Below are 17,216 nucleotides of genomic sequence, written 5' to 3' on the forward strand. Positions count from 1 at the left end.
TAATCTAAAAATGAATCACGGACCACATCAGTTATTTAATCAGTCAGTCAAGCTGACACCTTAGTTCCCCTGAATCCTATTTCATCAGTTTAACAAGACATTTTACACAAATGTATTAGAGGTGGGGGAAATAATCTATTCTTAGATGCATCACGATGCGGACATTGACGATTATTCATCGATTCATAAATGTCAATAATCGATGCTGACAGAACAAAAAAAATGGAACAAAAAGACAGAAAGAGGAAGTGCAGCCCGGACAGTTTATGGTGGTGAACCTCAGTGTAAGACGCTACCCAAATGGCTGAGCGTAAACTCGTCTGGAAGCACTTTCGCTTTCACCTAGTTGAACTTTGTCATACAAGCTAAAATATCTTGGGAACACGATAAATATGAGAAACCACATAGCAGATTTCCACCCAAACCAGGAGGAAAAACAGCCAGCTGAAGTTGCTGCCAACCAGAGAACCATTGAGCAGGTGTAACGAATGCCAGCCTGAGAGGCTGTGCGAGTGTACGTTGGTAAACCTCACTCCCTCTGCCTTAAGAGCTGCGCTGAACACGCGGCCGACAGTCCGGGCCTTTAGCCGTGTGGTCAGCGTTCTCGCCTCCCATTACGAAGGTCCTGTGTTCGAGCCGCGGTGCGCAACAGGGCGGGTTACACAGGTAATAACAAATTTTCCACCCAACTCGGAAAAGTGTTTCTGCTTGAAACACTTTTATTGAGAAGGATTTGTGGCCGTATTCGGATGTTGAGAACAGGGCTTTCGTGCTCTGTTGCGCACTGTGGAACCCATCACAACGTTATTTCACTGACACTGCAATTGTGAATAAGGGCAGCCTAGTTTTTTTGGTTATTCATAATATACAAACGTCTGCAAGCATTATTCTTGTATGAGAGCCACTGGTACAGAAATCTATATTTTGTATGAAAGCTGTTTTTGACTTTGCTATACAGCAAAAATATTATTTTTGTCAGAGATTCTATGCTCAGGATTTTAGTTTGAATTCAAAAGTCTGTTTTTATTTGTGAATAAAGGCAGATGTTTTATGTTGGTTACTCTGGATATGCTGAAGTTTGTTAATCTTATACATGCTGCTACTGGTGCGCTTTACTTTTCCTGCTGGTTCTGTGCAATTGGAAATATGTTGGTAGATGTAACCTTCCAATTATCAAAAGATAATAGAAGTAAATTCATCTGTTTCATGTTTAATTTAATTGTGGATTGTTACAAATGTGGTTTGTTTTCGTAGTACTCAGTGAGTAAAAAGAAATTATATATAGAAAAAAAATTATGCATGAAAAAACTGACAATCTATTGATCACAAAAAAAGATACATCGAGATGCATCGATAATCGTTTTATCATCGCATCGCAGGCCTCTGAATCGTAATAGCATCGAATCGTGAGGTGGCCAGAGATTCCCACCCCTAAAATGTATGCTTCCAACTTATATGTTCCAGCATGACCCTAGCCTGGTGAACACAGCCAGGTCCACAATGGAAATTGCTGAAGGATTTTGTGTCTAAGCACCCATCACAAACTCCCACGTAGAACCCCATCACAAACACAAAAATTGACAAAGATTTCCGGAGACCCACGCCAAAATGTAGAAAGTATTGCCAATAGAGTAAAACTGTTAAACAGCAAAGGGTGAAACTACACCAAGTTTAGTAGGTCTAATGGCCTGGTGTCCAATGCATTAACACAATATCATCTAGCGCAGTCCTCAGTCCTCATTTAATAATAATACTTATAAATGTCTTTCTAAAAGCTCAAGGACATTGCACAAGATACAGACAAACAAAGGATAAAATCAACATGAACAAGCAATTGAAGGACATTCTAGAAGCAGTCATAGGGAGTATGCAGTCTTGCAGGTGATTTTTGAGTCTGGATTTGAAGATGGGGAGTGACTCGATGTTTTGAATGCTGATGATAATGAGCTCCAGAGTTTGGAAACAAACAAGGATGGAGGGATGTCGTTGATATGGGATTAATCTATCCAGGATGAAACCCAGACCATTTACCAAAAGGGAGGGGGAAACCAAGGAGCTGTCAAGGGTGAGGGTGAAACTGTTGACTTTGGAGAGTAATGATTTTGTTCCAACAAGAAGTTCCATTTTGTCACTGTTGAGGTTGAGGAAGTTTGTGCTGAACCAGGATTTGATTTCTGATAATTAGGAGGTGAGGTGGGAAGGAGGGAGTATGGAGTTTGGTTTGGTGGAGAGTTGAGCTGGGTGTCATCAGCAAAGCAGTGGAACTGGATGTTGAAACTGCGGAAGATATTGCCAAGGGGGAGAAAGTAGCTAATGAAGGCAAAGGGCCCCTGGACAGCGCCCTGGCAGTGACACTGGAGGGGTCGGACTTGAAGGACTTAAGCTCTATGAACTGAGTGCGGCTTGTGAGATATGAATGAAACTAGCTTATTTAAGTCTTTGCTTTTGGTGGCTGCCGTCATGCATGAAAAAAGTAGAATCAAATTCAACCTGACATATATAAGCTGTTTAAAGTTGCACACTGACAAGAAGAAGAATCAGACAAAGTGTGCTGGGATTAAAGTGGGTCAAATGAAGTGGAAATAAAACTTCATTAATCCACAAAGTAGCTGCTCAAATCGATTAACTTGCTGATTTCAAGACTCACAGCATTCTAGGAGACTCCTGAAGAAGAATACAAGCAAAGAGCGAATGGATCCGGCGTCTATAGAGGGTCACTTTCTGGTCTGTGCTCTGTCTCGTGCCCTTTGGAGTCATCTAATTGAACTGGATGGAGTTCAGAGGGAAGGAAATTATCACAGGGGCCAGCAGGACAGAGCGGAGCTGAAGTTTTGAATCACTGGGTCAGTGGGTCAGAGACATCACCGGACATCCACAGAGCCAAACCACTCTCACTGGCGCTCCTAAGGAAAAGCCCATCATTGCCAAATGCAGCTGTGACTACACTATTGCCTCTGCAACACACACATACACAGTGCTGATACAGGAATGTGACCCTCTTGAGAGTTGCACACGCAAAGAGCTGATATAGAGAGCAGGCACCTAGAGACTGTCACTGAGTTTAAACCCAATTACCAGTACACGCTATCGAATTAAACCAATGTTTTAATTAGGATTTGAGCAGTCAGGAAGGAGGAAGGATAATAACATTAATTTGTCAAACAAAGAGGGTCTTGTAGATGACTTAGTGTTGATCTACTATTCTTTACATTTAACATTAAGTGGAGTGTTAAAATGGACCGGTACATTTTGGTACGGTTTACATTTTAAGTTAAGATTTTTTTTACCCCTCATAACTGAGATGTACAAATCTGATACTGATTTGGCAGCCTTCTATCGTGGTACCAGTCGTAGTGGTACAGTACATATATAAAGTGTGGAGCTAGATGCACTGCAGTGTAGTCTAATTGGAACAGGAAAGAACGCAAAACACACTTTTCTCAAACAAATCCCATCTTCTTCTTGTAGGCAACAGCCTCATGCCAAAAAGAGAGAACACAAGTTGGATGTCCTCCATTGTTGTCCTTCATTTACAGTTTGTTAGTGAATTCAAGGTGCTTTCCTTTTGCTTGATAACATGGCTAATACTGCTGCAGTGAAAGACGTTCTGATTCAACTGGAGCATCAGACAAAGCTAGGACAATTCTTTCTTGGAACATCCACAATTTTTCAATTATACGAACAGAAAGGTACTGATAGACCCACTGGCTTGAGAAAAATGGCAAGGAAAGCAACTGGAGAAATTAGAAACTATCAGCAATGAAGGAGAAGTTTATACTGAGGTTTAACCGAGGGTGGTTAAACAAACAATACAATTTACATTCACGTCAGCTACCGAAACAGCTTGACATCCTCGCGGCTCAACCATAGGAAACTTGCAGTGAATTAAACAAGGACACGGTACAGTGCTGCATGATGACATTATCTTAGTAGGTGGACCAACAGCATAAATTCCATTAACATTTCCACGAATCCAACTATTCAGTAATTTTAAATGGTTCGTTTTTCTTTTCATTCCATTCCTAACATTCACAGAAGTGACAATTCAACAGACTCAAGTGTATCTAGCGGTGCTCTATACAAGCAAACCGTAACACACAAGTAGGACCAGTGCTGAAAAGTGGGATGGTACAGGTTGGATATTTTGGAACCCTTGGAAATGCAGAAAAATGCATATGGCCTTGAAATTAACTGAATTACAACTATAGGTTGGTGAAGGCAAGGAAGACGAGCTGAGACTACTCCCGAGGCTGTGTGGAAACGCAAATATGTTTCTATGTTAGCTAATATACTCTTTAACCAATTTGCATAAAATTATGGTGTGGTGTGTTATTAGCCAGGGAGTAAGCAGTTCAATTTTGTAGCAGATCCCGAGAGCTGGTCCAGTGTTTTTTATTCATTATTTAGCGTTGCAAGTGCCCCTACCTGTTGAAGGGACACTATAGACTTAAGCACCATCTACAGGACCCAGATGTTTGCCTGACATTGAATGCTTTCGTCTCCAAGTTGAATCAATGAAATGAACATTAACATTTCTTCTCTCTCTCTCTGTCTTCTCCCTGTTGTCTCTACACTCAGCAGCAGATGGCGTGCCAGTCCAGAAGGATGGGGAGCAGGTAAGACCTCATTCACCTTGTAGCAGAACTTTTCCCACAAGGGAGGACACGCCGAGGAACCAACATGGCTGAGTTGACGTAGTTGCACGGTGAGCTGCGGCGTTGACAGGCAGCTCACCTCACACACCCCTGGAGTCAAGCTCTTGGTCACGTGCTGCTGCTCCCACTAGTAGATTAAGAAAGTAGCGCACTGTGCATCATTTCCACCACGTAGCCCTGCACATGATAGGATGGCATATAGCTGGAAGAGGGAACAATTTCCGTCTCTGTCGGCTCATTGCCGTCAGACGATGTCTTGACGTCCGACCAACAAGAGTTGCTGCTCATTACTCGTAAAAAAAAAAAAACAGTGACCATTCCCATTATAGCCTCTCCTCACTTCCTCCTCTTTCTCTCTCCTCTGGGACAGGGTGCAGAAGAGAAAGCCATTTTCCACAAAAAATGCAGCTTCACTTTTCAACCTAAAAGTACTGCAGACTGATTCCATGATTTATTTATGCATCATGCTCCACCATGCCCTTGCAAGAGTAGAAAACACCCACACAGGCCATCAAAAGATCATTTTTTGGGCCTTTTTAAGAAGGAACATGGGTGTAGCTTCTTCACTGGCGCACTCAACCACTCAAGTGTTAAACCTCTTCATTACTTGTTCCTCTGAGGAAGGAGACAAGTGTAAGAGGAAATAGCTACAAAATATGTTTACACACAAACAAAGGAGGAGTAAAGAAATTAAAAGGAAGCTGCCAGTTGCATGAAGCTATCATGTTATGTTGTTTGGTATTCAGTTACATTCATATGATTAAAAAGGAGCATAATGAAAAAGTTACAATATGATGATGGATGGTTTAATTTTTTAAAGCCTATTCGCTGAAGAAAAACAAAATTCCATGTCTGTAGCTGACTGACGGATTGTTGGTAGCAAAGCCTGTGTATTTTTACCTATTTTTACAGCACATTCTGAAGTGGTGGCCATATACACGGGTGGCCTCATTTAGCTAGGCGTGGGTTAGAGGCAGTAGTATGTCCATGAGGAAGAAGTTTTTTTCCTTCATCACATCATGAGGACAAACGATACAGAAAATGGATGGATGGACATCATGAAAAGGTCAAAAGTGACCGTTTGAGTGCCTCTTCTCTCAAAATTGGAGCAAGTTAGGGAGATTACATATTTTTCTCACATTTGCTGCTTTTAAACAGGCTATAGGCACACATGTTATTATTGGAATATCATTAAGAAGTCAATTTTGCATGTTAGGGGACATTTTTGATTTTAATGTTGGATTTTTCTACTTTCTGCTGCTACGATCAATTAATGAATTAATTATGCAAATCCCTACAATGAAGACAGCCAAAATTGCATTTTATGAGGTGAAAGCTACCCTGTAATTAGTTCATCTTTGAATCGGCCTTATTTGTCCATGCAGGTGCACGATGAATGAATGTTTCTACTTTCCACTAAAACTGACTGTTAATATCGACTTTTCTGCATCGCCAGTAGCCACGCAGTGTCCCGGTCTACTTAGTGTCCAGCTGATAAAGGAAAATTCCGTCTTATCGTCTTTGTCCTCAGCAGCACCAGCAGCCTCAACAAACACACCACCACACACACAAACACACACTCAACCTGCTGCTGCAAGCTTCAGTCTTTTGTCTGACTGCTGCATCAGATACTACTGACATCTTTTTCTCTCTATCAGACACACACAGGCTTTAACTGGCTCTGGCATCCCATACACTATACTAGTAGGTGTGTACTGAATTTTGTGGCGATTTGACTAAACAAACAAGTTACAGTGGATGTTTTGCAGAGCGCATAGAGGTGTGAGAGAAATTTTCCAAGTCAATCTAACTTATGGGGTTAAACATTGGGGTTTATTTTTTTATTTTATTTTATTTAAAATTTTTGGGGTTTATTAACAGCACCACCATGAGATGTATTTGCCATAAAAACAACAGGCAAGGCGGTATGGATACATTTTTTGACAAATGTTACCTTTTTACCATGACCAAAAGTTAACTTACCCAAATACATTTCATAACTGTTAGTGTGTCAATCAAAACATATTTTTTGCTATTGTATTGGATGGTACAGATGTACCTAATGTTGTGGCCTGTCACCGGTGAGGCGGCTCATTCATTCCTAGCATATTCAATCGCTTCATAAGTGAACATATCCAAACTGATCGATGTTTAATTCCCTCCTTTCTCCCTGTCATTCTGGTCTTGAGTCGTTCCTGAAAAAAATCCTGTATCTTGTATCTTCCTCTTTTCCTCTTCCGCCGCATGTCCCATGTGCAATCTCCCTATCTGTTGCAATCTGCCCATTTTCTCCCTTGCTCTCTACCCCCCATGCATGTCAATGTTCTCTCTGTCCTGTCGCTGTCTTTCCCTTCCCTCTCGCCTCATTGTCTCTCTCCTTCTCAGCATGGACGCTCAGAATTTTCATGGGAAGGAATCAATGTAAGTGTTGTGACATCGTTCCTTCATCTTTGTTTTGTTACCTTGTTTTGATCGGCAACACCCTTTTAGAGGTCAGCTCTGTTCTTCACGCCCTGTTCACAACCACCGGCCTCACCCTCCCACCTCTGGGCTTTACAGTCTGTATAGTGTATCGGGCACAGTAGGAATAAGCACACACTGACTTGCAATAAAGGTTTGGGCAATGTAGATGTGTTTGTATTAATCCAACATCTCCATCACTTCTCCCCTCCACTCACCTCTCTCTAACACACACTGTCTGGATGTCTATGTGTGCCCCGTCACACCGTCCACACTTCCCTTTTCTTCCCCCTCTTCTTCCTCCTCCATCCCTCTTCCCTCGCTTTCCTCCTCTCTGCAGCTGTCTATGGAGGACACCACGTCAATCCTGCCACGCCTCAAGAGGAACTCAAACGCCTACGGCATCGGAGCTCTGGCTAAGTCTTCTCTGTCAGGTGTGTCAGGTGTGTGTCTGTGCTGTGAGCGGTAAAGAGACCCCATGTTGGCTCCGTCCCCCTCCTCTGCGGACATTGGAGTCAGCATGGTACCCGAAATGGGTTCCCCTTTTATCACGTTCCCCTTTTATCACCCTCCCCTTCCCCCTCCCGCTCCCTCTCACACTGTGCTAGTCAATGACTCGGTGTGAGTCATTGGCGGAATGAAATCAGCCTGAAAAGACAATACACAGCACTGTTGCTCTAAGAACAGGTGAGTGGGGCAGTGTAGTTTTCTGTGTGTGTGTTGTCCTGAATTAGAATTAGTTTGGATGTTTTGACTTGTGTAAAGTGTTGTGTTGAGTGAAGTTCAATCGAGTGCAGTGAAGTGTTTGCTCTCAGTGCATTGTTTTTTATTTAATCCTCTGGCCTTTTTATAGTACAGAAATTGATGGTACACAAAACACTTTTTTTAAGGCTATGTCCACACAAACACGGATATTTTCAAAACACACATTTCACCCTCTCTGATGTTGAAAAGATCTCCATCCATACGGTTGCCTTTTAAAACAACACGAAAATGCAAATCCAAGGCTGCCCTTGCCCTACACATGCCGAAGTAATGGTTCCACTGCAGTTATGACCTGTAAGGAAATTGTAGCCAATCAGAGGCATCAGTGATGTCATTGTCGTAGAAAACTTGTCCTAAATCTCTTTCCTTCTGCTGTGATGCTGTCAGCGCTGAATTAATAATGTCTGGCTAATTGTCCTTCTCTCGCTAAATTGCCTCCATGACAGCAGTTATGTAGCACAAAACAAGCATTTAACAAAGGGTCTCTTTCCATCATACTGCTACAACGCTCCCGCCAACTACGGTGGTTTTGGACAAGACCCGATTGGACCTCTAGCTGGTCTAGCTGCACAGCCATCTTGTTTGAACGGAGTTACTACTTGAGAGACATGAGATGTTGTGTTTTCTGAATAAGTTTAAAATAGTGTCACTGTTTGTCAGGTACCTAAAATTAAGTCCTGCTTTACAGTTATGTTGCACTAAAACAGTCTCATTGTTTTTGCACCATTGTTAGCTGTATTCTGGTTAAAATATGCTGAAAAATATCCACCCATTTTCTATACCGCTTGTTCTCAATAGCGCCTATCCCAGCTGACTTTGTGCAAGAGGAGGGCCCTGGATTGGTCGTCAGTCAGTCGCAGGGCACATATAGACACTGACATTCATACCTATGGACAATTTAGAGTTGCCAATTAACCTAACATGCATGTTTCTGGTATATGGGAGGAAGCCGGAATACCCGGACAAAACCCACGCACGCACGGGGAGAACATGCAAACTCCAAGGAGAGATGCCCAACGGAGATTCAAAACCAGATCTTTTAGATCTCCAGACTCTGTGGCTAACATGCTAACCACTTGGCCACCGTGTGTGAATGAAATTAAGAATCATAAATATGAGACTGATTTTTTGGGTTTTGTTACATCCTATCACTGTATCAAGATATTGTCGTTATCATGAGCCATGTATCCCAAATCATATCATATTGTGAAGTACCCTGAGATTCCCTGCCCTAATGGTTATTGTGTTTGACTGACCTGCCTTGGCACCTTTTCCCATCAATGTAAAGCAAAAGTAGGACTATGTTTATGCTTAAACATGCGAAACAAGCTCTCGGTATGTTTAAAATCAGCAATGTTATGTTTGACAATGCACTAATTAAATTATACTTTTCTAGTGAGAAAATGATAACACAAAATTGTTATGTCAACTGATAAGGACAAGCCATCTCTTTGCCCATCCATACACATACGCTGAAACCGGAGTTTTTGAAAGTCTACACCCTGGCCGGAGTTTTCCAAAAGCTCAGTTTTTAAGGACAAAAACCTACATTTGCGAGTCAATAAAAGGCCAAAACTAATGGAAAAATATGCGTTTTTACAAAACTGGTGTTCGTGTGGACATAGCCTTAGTTACAGAACGTTATTTTTGCCAGTCATTGTAAAACAACACAGATCAATAGAATTCCTCTTGGTTATTTTTACATATACCACATTACAGAACAATGTTTGTCTAACTCCTTGTTGCTTGGCAGAATTGGCAGAGCACAATCAGTTTTGCCCCATTTCCTACTCATACAGTGGAACCTCTAAGGCCAAACAAAATCCATTCTGAGACGCTTGTCAACCTCCAATGTTTTAACTGAGTGTACTGTAAGTTAAACTTAAGAAATAAGTTATCCATTGTTAATATTAAAATAAACTATTAAATTAACTCCAAAAACTGTCTTTCTCAGCTAATATTTTAACATTCCTGGTTGTTATACCAGGAAACCATTGTATATCCACTGTAAAAACATAAACCATTCCACCTTAGCTTTGATAACAACTGACACAGTTTGAATGCCAGTCATCTTGCTTAATGTATGTTCTTCAGCAATAAGTATTACAAAAAAAGCAACAGAAATCAGAGAAAAAGGGAAACGTGCAAGATAAGCCTTTCATGCTCACTGAATAGAGCTATCGTGAGTTACACTGAGTTCTTGTGTGCCATCATGCATGATACCGATCAATCTTTTGGAATAAATGTCGCAAAAAAGCCTAGCTAAATAACAAAGCTCAACACACGCCACATTTAATTATTTGATGCCATCTTGCATTCTTCAATTCAACTTCAGAGGCATCTTTTTTCCCAACAGTTTTGGTCAAATTCCACATAGTGCTATCGTTGACTTTAGAGGTTCTACCGTACACATTCATTTTGCACATTAATCCCTACTCTGTATTAATTATGACATGGACTGGATGTTGAAAAGAAAGAAAAATGGCCCCACTTGTTGGAAGTGGTGCACCCACCTGCTCCTAATGGCACTAGTCAGTTGTTTTCTGCAATGCAGTTTATTTGAGTGCAGTGCAGTGCAGATGCTCTACTGTGGGGACTAAACCAATGACGTATCGCAACACATTCACATAATTTATTCACACACCTCATGCACACAGCTCAATCAGTTTTACAGTGCAGTATATGTTGTCATACAGCGTGCTGGTCACTTAAAGTTAGCGGCTCATGCGTCAGCTTGGATGAGGAATATACATTTCTCCGTGGGAATGATGGTTGTTATGAGTGAGGGACGCTTTTCTACTTGTATTATCTCAGTAGTGGTGCAGGCGCTACGGTGTCGACAGGCTCTCATTACTCATGCCAATGCTGTCACGTCACCCCAATTAACCTGTTCAAGTCCATGATGCACTTTTGACAGATCTCACACATCCATTCCCTCCTCTTCTACCTTCCTTCCCTCCCACTGCCAGGCCGTGATGGCTCATTTAAACACATGAATGTCATCTCCATAACCTTTGCCATTCAGCTATTCTCATAATCCATGTTCATGAGCACCCTCATTTAACCACAGCCATATGAATAGTAGGCTTTGACTGATATGCTTTTTTCATGCTTAAATATCTCAATGTGAAGCTATTTAATTGTAATATTTAACATGGGCACATTTTAAAGGTCCCATGTTATATTATTTTTGAACATTTTTAAACAAGTCTCATATAGTGTGTTGGAAGTGTGTTGTATAAAATCTTGCCTTGATGCTGGAATTTAGACAGTTTTAAAGTGGTTTTAGTAAGCTCTACTGTGAACATGCCGGATTGTGTGTCCGTCGCGTTAATGCTAATGAGCAGTATTTGTCCACACAGTGCACTTTATCCACTTTTTACATATACACTGTTACTCTGCGCTTGTCCTACATAATATGTCGGTGAAGAAAAACAAAATGATCAAACTTGCAGTGCCCACATAGTTGGCGGCACTGCAGGCTTTATTTTTTTTTCATGTTTGATGCTCATAAACAGACTATAAGGATGCATATTACTGTTAGAACATCATTAAACTAGGGGACCTTTAAAAAACTGAAAAAAATTAATCAAGAAAATGACATCATATCCAAAGGCATAACTTGCTGCCCAATAATAATAAAGAAAAAGCAATATATCAGTCTCAGCCTACAAGATTCACCTCTTTGACAGGCCATCACATCACCCACTACCAGTCATACACACTTGATAATAATACTTCTATCCTATGTCTGCCCCTCCCCCTTTTTTCTATTTGTCCACATACCTCTTCTCCATATTCCCTTGAAATCACACGTCCTTGAACTCCTCTCATTTATCATTCACCTCCTTCAATTCCTACACTTCCCTCATTTCCTCCCAAACGCAACACCATCCACCCTTAGGTGTGACCCGCTCCATGAAGGAAAGAGTGACCAAGCCCACGGCCATGGCTCAGGGTCGCGTCGCTCACATGATTGAGTGGCAAAACTGGGGCATGCAGACGGTAGGCTCGGGGGGCCTCCCCCAGTCCCGCATCACCACCCAGGAGCGGGAAAAGGAGCGGCGGCTGGAGAACGACGCCTACAGTGACCTGAGTGACGGCGAGAAGGAAGCTCGATTCGCCGCAGGTTGGGAAACACACCCACTGACAAGGGCAAGGTCCTTCACAGTGCCTGTCAAGTGCTCTTCTCCTGTCTTCTTAAACAGCCAATTAGGCATCATTCATGACCTTTAATATCATCTCTAACCTCAGGCATCCTGCAGCAGTTTGCCATTTCGGAGGCTACCCTCCTGGCCTGGTCATCCATGGATGGCGAGAGCCCTAGGTCAGGTTCAAACCAGGGCAGCGTGGCCCATCTGAGCGAGGTCAACCAGGAGAGCATCACCAGTCGAGGTAAAGTTGGCACGGAGCAAAGTTTCATTGTCAAATAAAGGGTAAATATCCTGTAGCGAGGAGGTCTGAGGCCGACCACTCCCGCAAAATGTAGCAAGTCTGCATAAACAGCACATTTTGATAGTATAGTAATTCTCAAAAAGTGTGTGTCCGCCTTAATGAGCTTGACATTACGCTTTGTTGTTGTCCTTACAACCTAAAGGGCGTGATGCTTCTTTAGCACATTTGCATAGAACCATCCCATGATTGTTAAATCAAATACACAAAAAATAGTAAGGTACGAGTAAAAAAAAAAATCGCTGTGTGTTTACTCTTGGGTCTAATTTATATCTGCCTCTTGAGAGACGGCATACTGTATTGCACAAACTGTTCTTGTGTGTCAGCATCATAACATGTGACAAAGGTAATGAATCAACATTACAGGGCAGGCCACCAAACTACTCTTTAAGAGATTTTTATGCTAAGCTTTTGGATCTTGTCCTCTGAATCAATTCCAGGACGCTGACTGATCTCCAATTGTTTTGCATTTTTCCATTCCAGGGTCAAACTGTACATTAAAGGTGCTATCTGCCTTGGTTAGGTACTGCATGAGGGCACTAATCCTTGAAAACTGTATATTCCGCCCACTTCCTGCTCCGACACGGCAAGCCACGCCACTCGTAACACATCATTACGGGTACAACATGTGTTGTACTAATTGACACAATTACAGGGAAAAAATTAAGTCGGGTTGGTTGGCCCTGCCAACAAGGTGTCCCTCATTTACTTTTCCAGAAGTTGGCAATCTTACCAGTTAATTTGCCGATTTTATTTTAGAGTCACATTTTGAGTCCGTGGACCAAAGAGTAAGTACATAACTATAGAGAGAGACAGAGGAGTCAGGCAAAATGTTTAAACAAAGATGGTAGAATTGTCAAACTTCAATGTGAGTCAGACGTGCGTGATCAAACACACCGGCATCGATAGGCATAGACTGTGTCAAGCGGTCGTCAATTCACGACACATTTCATTCATATTCATATTTTTCATTGTCACGGTAATAATGGACATCCCTTTTCAATTCAATACAGGACATGTACTTTTATCGGGTAGTAGATGAAAAATTAACTTGCAATGTCTCATATCTTAGTCGCAAAATGAGACCACTTAGTCATCGTCTGGAGCCCTGATGTAACTGTGATGGGAGTGGCTCTGTCATCGGCTGTGTAAACACACACCTACTCCATTTCCCACATAAACTAAGTCTCTTTCTCTTAACAGTCAGGTACTTCTTTTGGTAAGTGTTTCAAAAACAGAATAAAACAAAACAAAAAACAACAATAATAAGGAAATCATGCTTAGTTAATCCTTTCATGCTCACTGAACTTAGTTCTCATTAGGTCTTGCATGATTCAGTCTGACATTTTGTGCAACTTTTGTGGTAAAATTTTGTGTCTGATTACAAATTTTACAACTTCACTGTATTGATTCAGTCAAGCTTTTATCAAATAATAATGGTTCTCATACCGCTTTCCCGCTATAATTCCTTATTTCCTCTAGACCAGATCTTGCACCACTCCTCAGCAGAGGTGTGGCCCCACACCTACGTCTCCCAGGGACACTACTGCCTCTCATCCTCGGATGCCTGGGATCCCATCAACAACGACCCGTCCGGTGTGGCATCTCCTCCCGCTGGCTCCTACCTCGTGGGGACTGAGGGCTACGACGGGCAGGCAGCCGCTCACTTCCTGTCGCAGCAGCAGCAGCAGCAGTTCAGCCTGCAGCAGCAGAGCCAACTGCAGCAGCTGCAGCAGATCCAACAGATGCAGCACTACCAGCAGCAGCAGCTCCTGCAGTATCAGCAACAACAGGTGACCACACATGAGGAGGGATCAGTGAAGTGTTTTAGTCAGTGGCGGAGCATGGTCACTCTCCAGCCAACCCACTGGCCACAGACATTTCAGGTTCTCAACTTATTTCCACCTCTATGTGAGTAATGGTCTCACCTTGGCCACTCCAATGAAAAATCTCCGGCCCGCCACTGGTTTTAGCACGCAATTGCATTGTAGATTATTTCGACATCTACATGTGCAGTGGTCGTCAATGACACTTTTATTACAGAAGTGTGGGTGGCGGGGGAGACAACTGTCTTGCTTGCTAGCGTAACATTTTGACGGCCCCCCGCATCATACAAAAAGCTGTGTGTGTTCGGACTCTCATTGCGCTAAATGGGGTACACAACTGAAAACGACGATCACAACAATAAACATGTTGTTAAATTAATCTAATTTAAGTATTAGCTAGCAAACAGACCCATTTTGTTTGTAACATATAATGGTAAATAATCACAGGAGGGGTTCCTCATGCGGAAATTCATTATAATGACGTGTAACATACAAGCAGATGACATTTGCATATCCACGACGACGCAAACGACACGGGTTGAACTTGAACCAGCAGGGGCAAATGTTAGCTTAGCGATTTGCTAGCGTCTATATATACTCACAACAACACGGATACAAATTTATATAGAATATCCACAGCTAGACAAAACATAAGAATTAATAGGTAACCCACCTGGAATACAGGGAGAAATCAATGACTTCGTCTAACACTGGAATTTAATGCAACTGGCGAAATACCGCGAGTCATCTGGATATGGGCGGAGCACAACGCAATCGATCGGTGACTAACTGATCAAGACTTACTAGTTGATCACAGATCAAACATAGGAATGCTGCAGAATAAAACATAACCACCGAACAGGTGTATTAATTTCAGTGATCTGCACTTAACTTATACTGTATACTGTAAATAAAAAAATAATGCTTGATTTTTTTAATGCACTAATTAACATCATAATTCTAGAATGTTACAGTTTCTGCCTGTTTTCCATAGTAGGAAAAAATGTACTCATACATTTATATTTATGAGGCTAAATAAGAATAGGTAATTTGGTACAACTTATCCTACATATGAGGGGTTTAGTAGGTACAGGTAACAAATAACATGATTTCCATCCATACATTCATTTTCGATACTGCTTGTCATCAGTAGGGTCATGAGTAAGCTGGGGCCTATCCCAACTGACTTTGGGTGAGAGGCACATACAGACAAGCATTCACACTCACATTCACACCTATAGACAATTTAGAGTCTCCAATTAACTTAAGATTCATGTTTTTTGGGATTTGGGAACATTGTGGTTCAACATTTTGGTGTTTACATTTTGCTGCATTGCTTTTCTTGAATTATGTCTGCAAACACAAAACAGGCTTTGCGTATGTTTTACAAACTGTACTTGCCTGTGTGCGTCTTTTAAAAACAGTTGGAACACATGTGACACGGATCAAAACACATCCCACTGATAACAGTCTCCTCATCATTGTTTTTCAGCTGCACAGCGCCAACCACTCTTTGCAAGCAACCCCCAACAGCACCATTCACAGCCTGGTCCACCAAGTGCACCCGCCCCTGGTCGACCTGTGGAACACGGGACAGATGGAGGCCTATCAGGTGGAGGCTGGAGGCTACATGGGCGTGGCAGCCGTGGTGGAGCCCAGCCTATGTGTTCCTGGCGGAGAGGAGCTGGTGGGGAATGAACACTCACCACTGCTGGAGCAGCAGGAAGAAGAGGAGGACATTAAGGTGAGGTCTTGACAAATGATCCATGCAGTTTTTAGCATAAGTTAACAGGAAATTTATTTTGCTTTTTGGTCCCATTACAGGAGTGATAGCAAAGAGGAAAAATGTGGTAACAACCATAGGAAAAGATCTGGCTGAGTAACGTGATTACATAGTAATTCAATATCAATTACATATACAGGGCCGCACTGTACCCTAGTGGTTAGCTTGTTGGCTACACAGTCAGGAGATCTGGAAGATCTGGGTTCGACTCTCCATTGGGCATCTCTGTGTGGAGTTTGCATGTGCATGGGTGGGTGGTTGTGTGGGTGGGTTTTCTCCGGTTTCCTCCCCCATTCCAAAAACATGCATATTAGGTTAATTGGCGACTCTAAATTGTCTATAGGTATGAATGTGAGTGTGAATGGTTGGTGCAATTGACTGGCGACCAGTGCAGGGTGTGCCCCACCTCTCGCTGGGATAGGCTCCAGCGTACCACCGCGACCCTAGCGAGGATAAGCGGCATAGAGAATTGATGGATGAAATTACATATACAACCACAAAGCACAAGTTGTGTCCTTATGCTGCCTGCCAATATAACACTCAGTAATTCTGTCAATTCCTGTAAGACACCATAAGGGGACAGTATCACTCTGCAAACAGTATCTATTCCTGCTCCATTAACTGTCTGTCAGGCATATTTAAAGATGAGTAGTTTTATTACACAGTTAACCCCTCTTTACACTCTTTTAATGGCAGACTCCTTTGGTCACAGAATGCGTGGTCTACAAACGCAAATAACCGCCGGGGTCTCGAATTAGCACCGGGTCAAAAAACATTGGAAGTGACAGCTGTGGCTGTAGGCAATCTCCTGACGATGGCAACCTGTACCTCTGCATGTACTTTAAAATGTCGGTGGTGCTACTCAGCTATTGGTGTGAAAATCATTCGTGTTACACTTGCAGACCTGGCAACATGTGCGCATTTTTTGTACAGTATACGGCACGCATTTTGACCCTTAAATATGCTGCTCTCCAGGTACGCATTTTGTTGCATTTCGCCAGTTTCAGTTTCAAGTTCAATCTGCACGTAGCATGACGTGCACTTCCAAAAAAAATCCTCGAGCTCCATTAAGGATGTGATTGGTCAGCTTGTAGTACAGTGAATTTCTCTTGGACATTAATGATCTATCCATCATTATTTCCTATCGATATACGACTCGTTCAGAGAGCAGACAGCCCACCTCCGTGAAAGCCTCCTCTTCTTATGTCAGATCTACATTTGCATTAAAAATGACTGACGAATTGATTAGTTCCAGCTGCAGTAACACTCCCTTTC

At 42.3% G+C, this 17,216-nt stretch overlaps 1 protein-coding gene across 11 annotated transcripts in view; it reads left to right on the forward strand.

The window, feature by feature from the left end:
• Positions 1-17,216, forward strand: part of fam131bb (family with sequence similarity 131 member Bb) — a 31,970-nt gene that overhangs the window by 9,927 nt on the left and 4,827 nt on the right. Inside the window, exons 2-8 of one of the 11 annotated variants that reach the window (XM_054781684.1) lie at positions 4,579-4,616; positions 7,041-7,076; positions 7,456-7,549; positions 11,785-12,009; positions 12,135-12,275; positions 13,815-14,125; positions 15,651-15,902. In XM_054781684.1, the coding sequence (XP_054637659.1) occupies positions 4,579-4,616; positions 7,041-7,076; positions 7,456-7,549; positions 11,785-12,009; positions 12,135-12,275; positions 13,815-14,125; positions 15,651-15,902 (1,097 nt within the window). Of the gene's footprint in view, positions 1-4,578; positions 7,077-7,145; positions 7,559-11,784; positions 12,010-12,134; positions 12,276-13,814; positions 14,126-15,650; positions 15,903-17,216 lie in introns of all 11 variants that reach the window. The other 10 variants (XM_054781683.1, XM_054781682.1, XM_054781690.1 and 7 more) reach the window with 10 other exon arrangements.

The sequence above is a fragment of the Dunckerocampus dactyliophorus genome, chromosome 7, assembly GCF_027744805.1.
Source record: "Dunckerocampus dactyliophorus isolate RoL2022-P2 chromosome 7, RoL_Ddac_1.1, whole genome shotgun sequence".
Classification (NCBI taxonomy): domain Eukaryota; kingdom Metazoa; phylum Chordata; class Actinopteri; order Syngnathiformes; family Syngnathidae; genus Dunckerocampus; species Dunckerocampus dactyliophorus.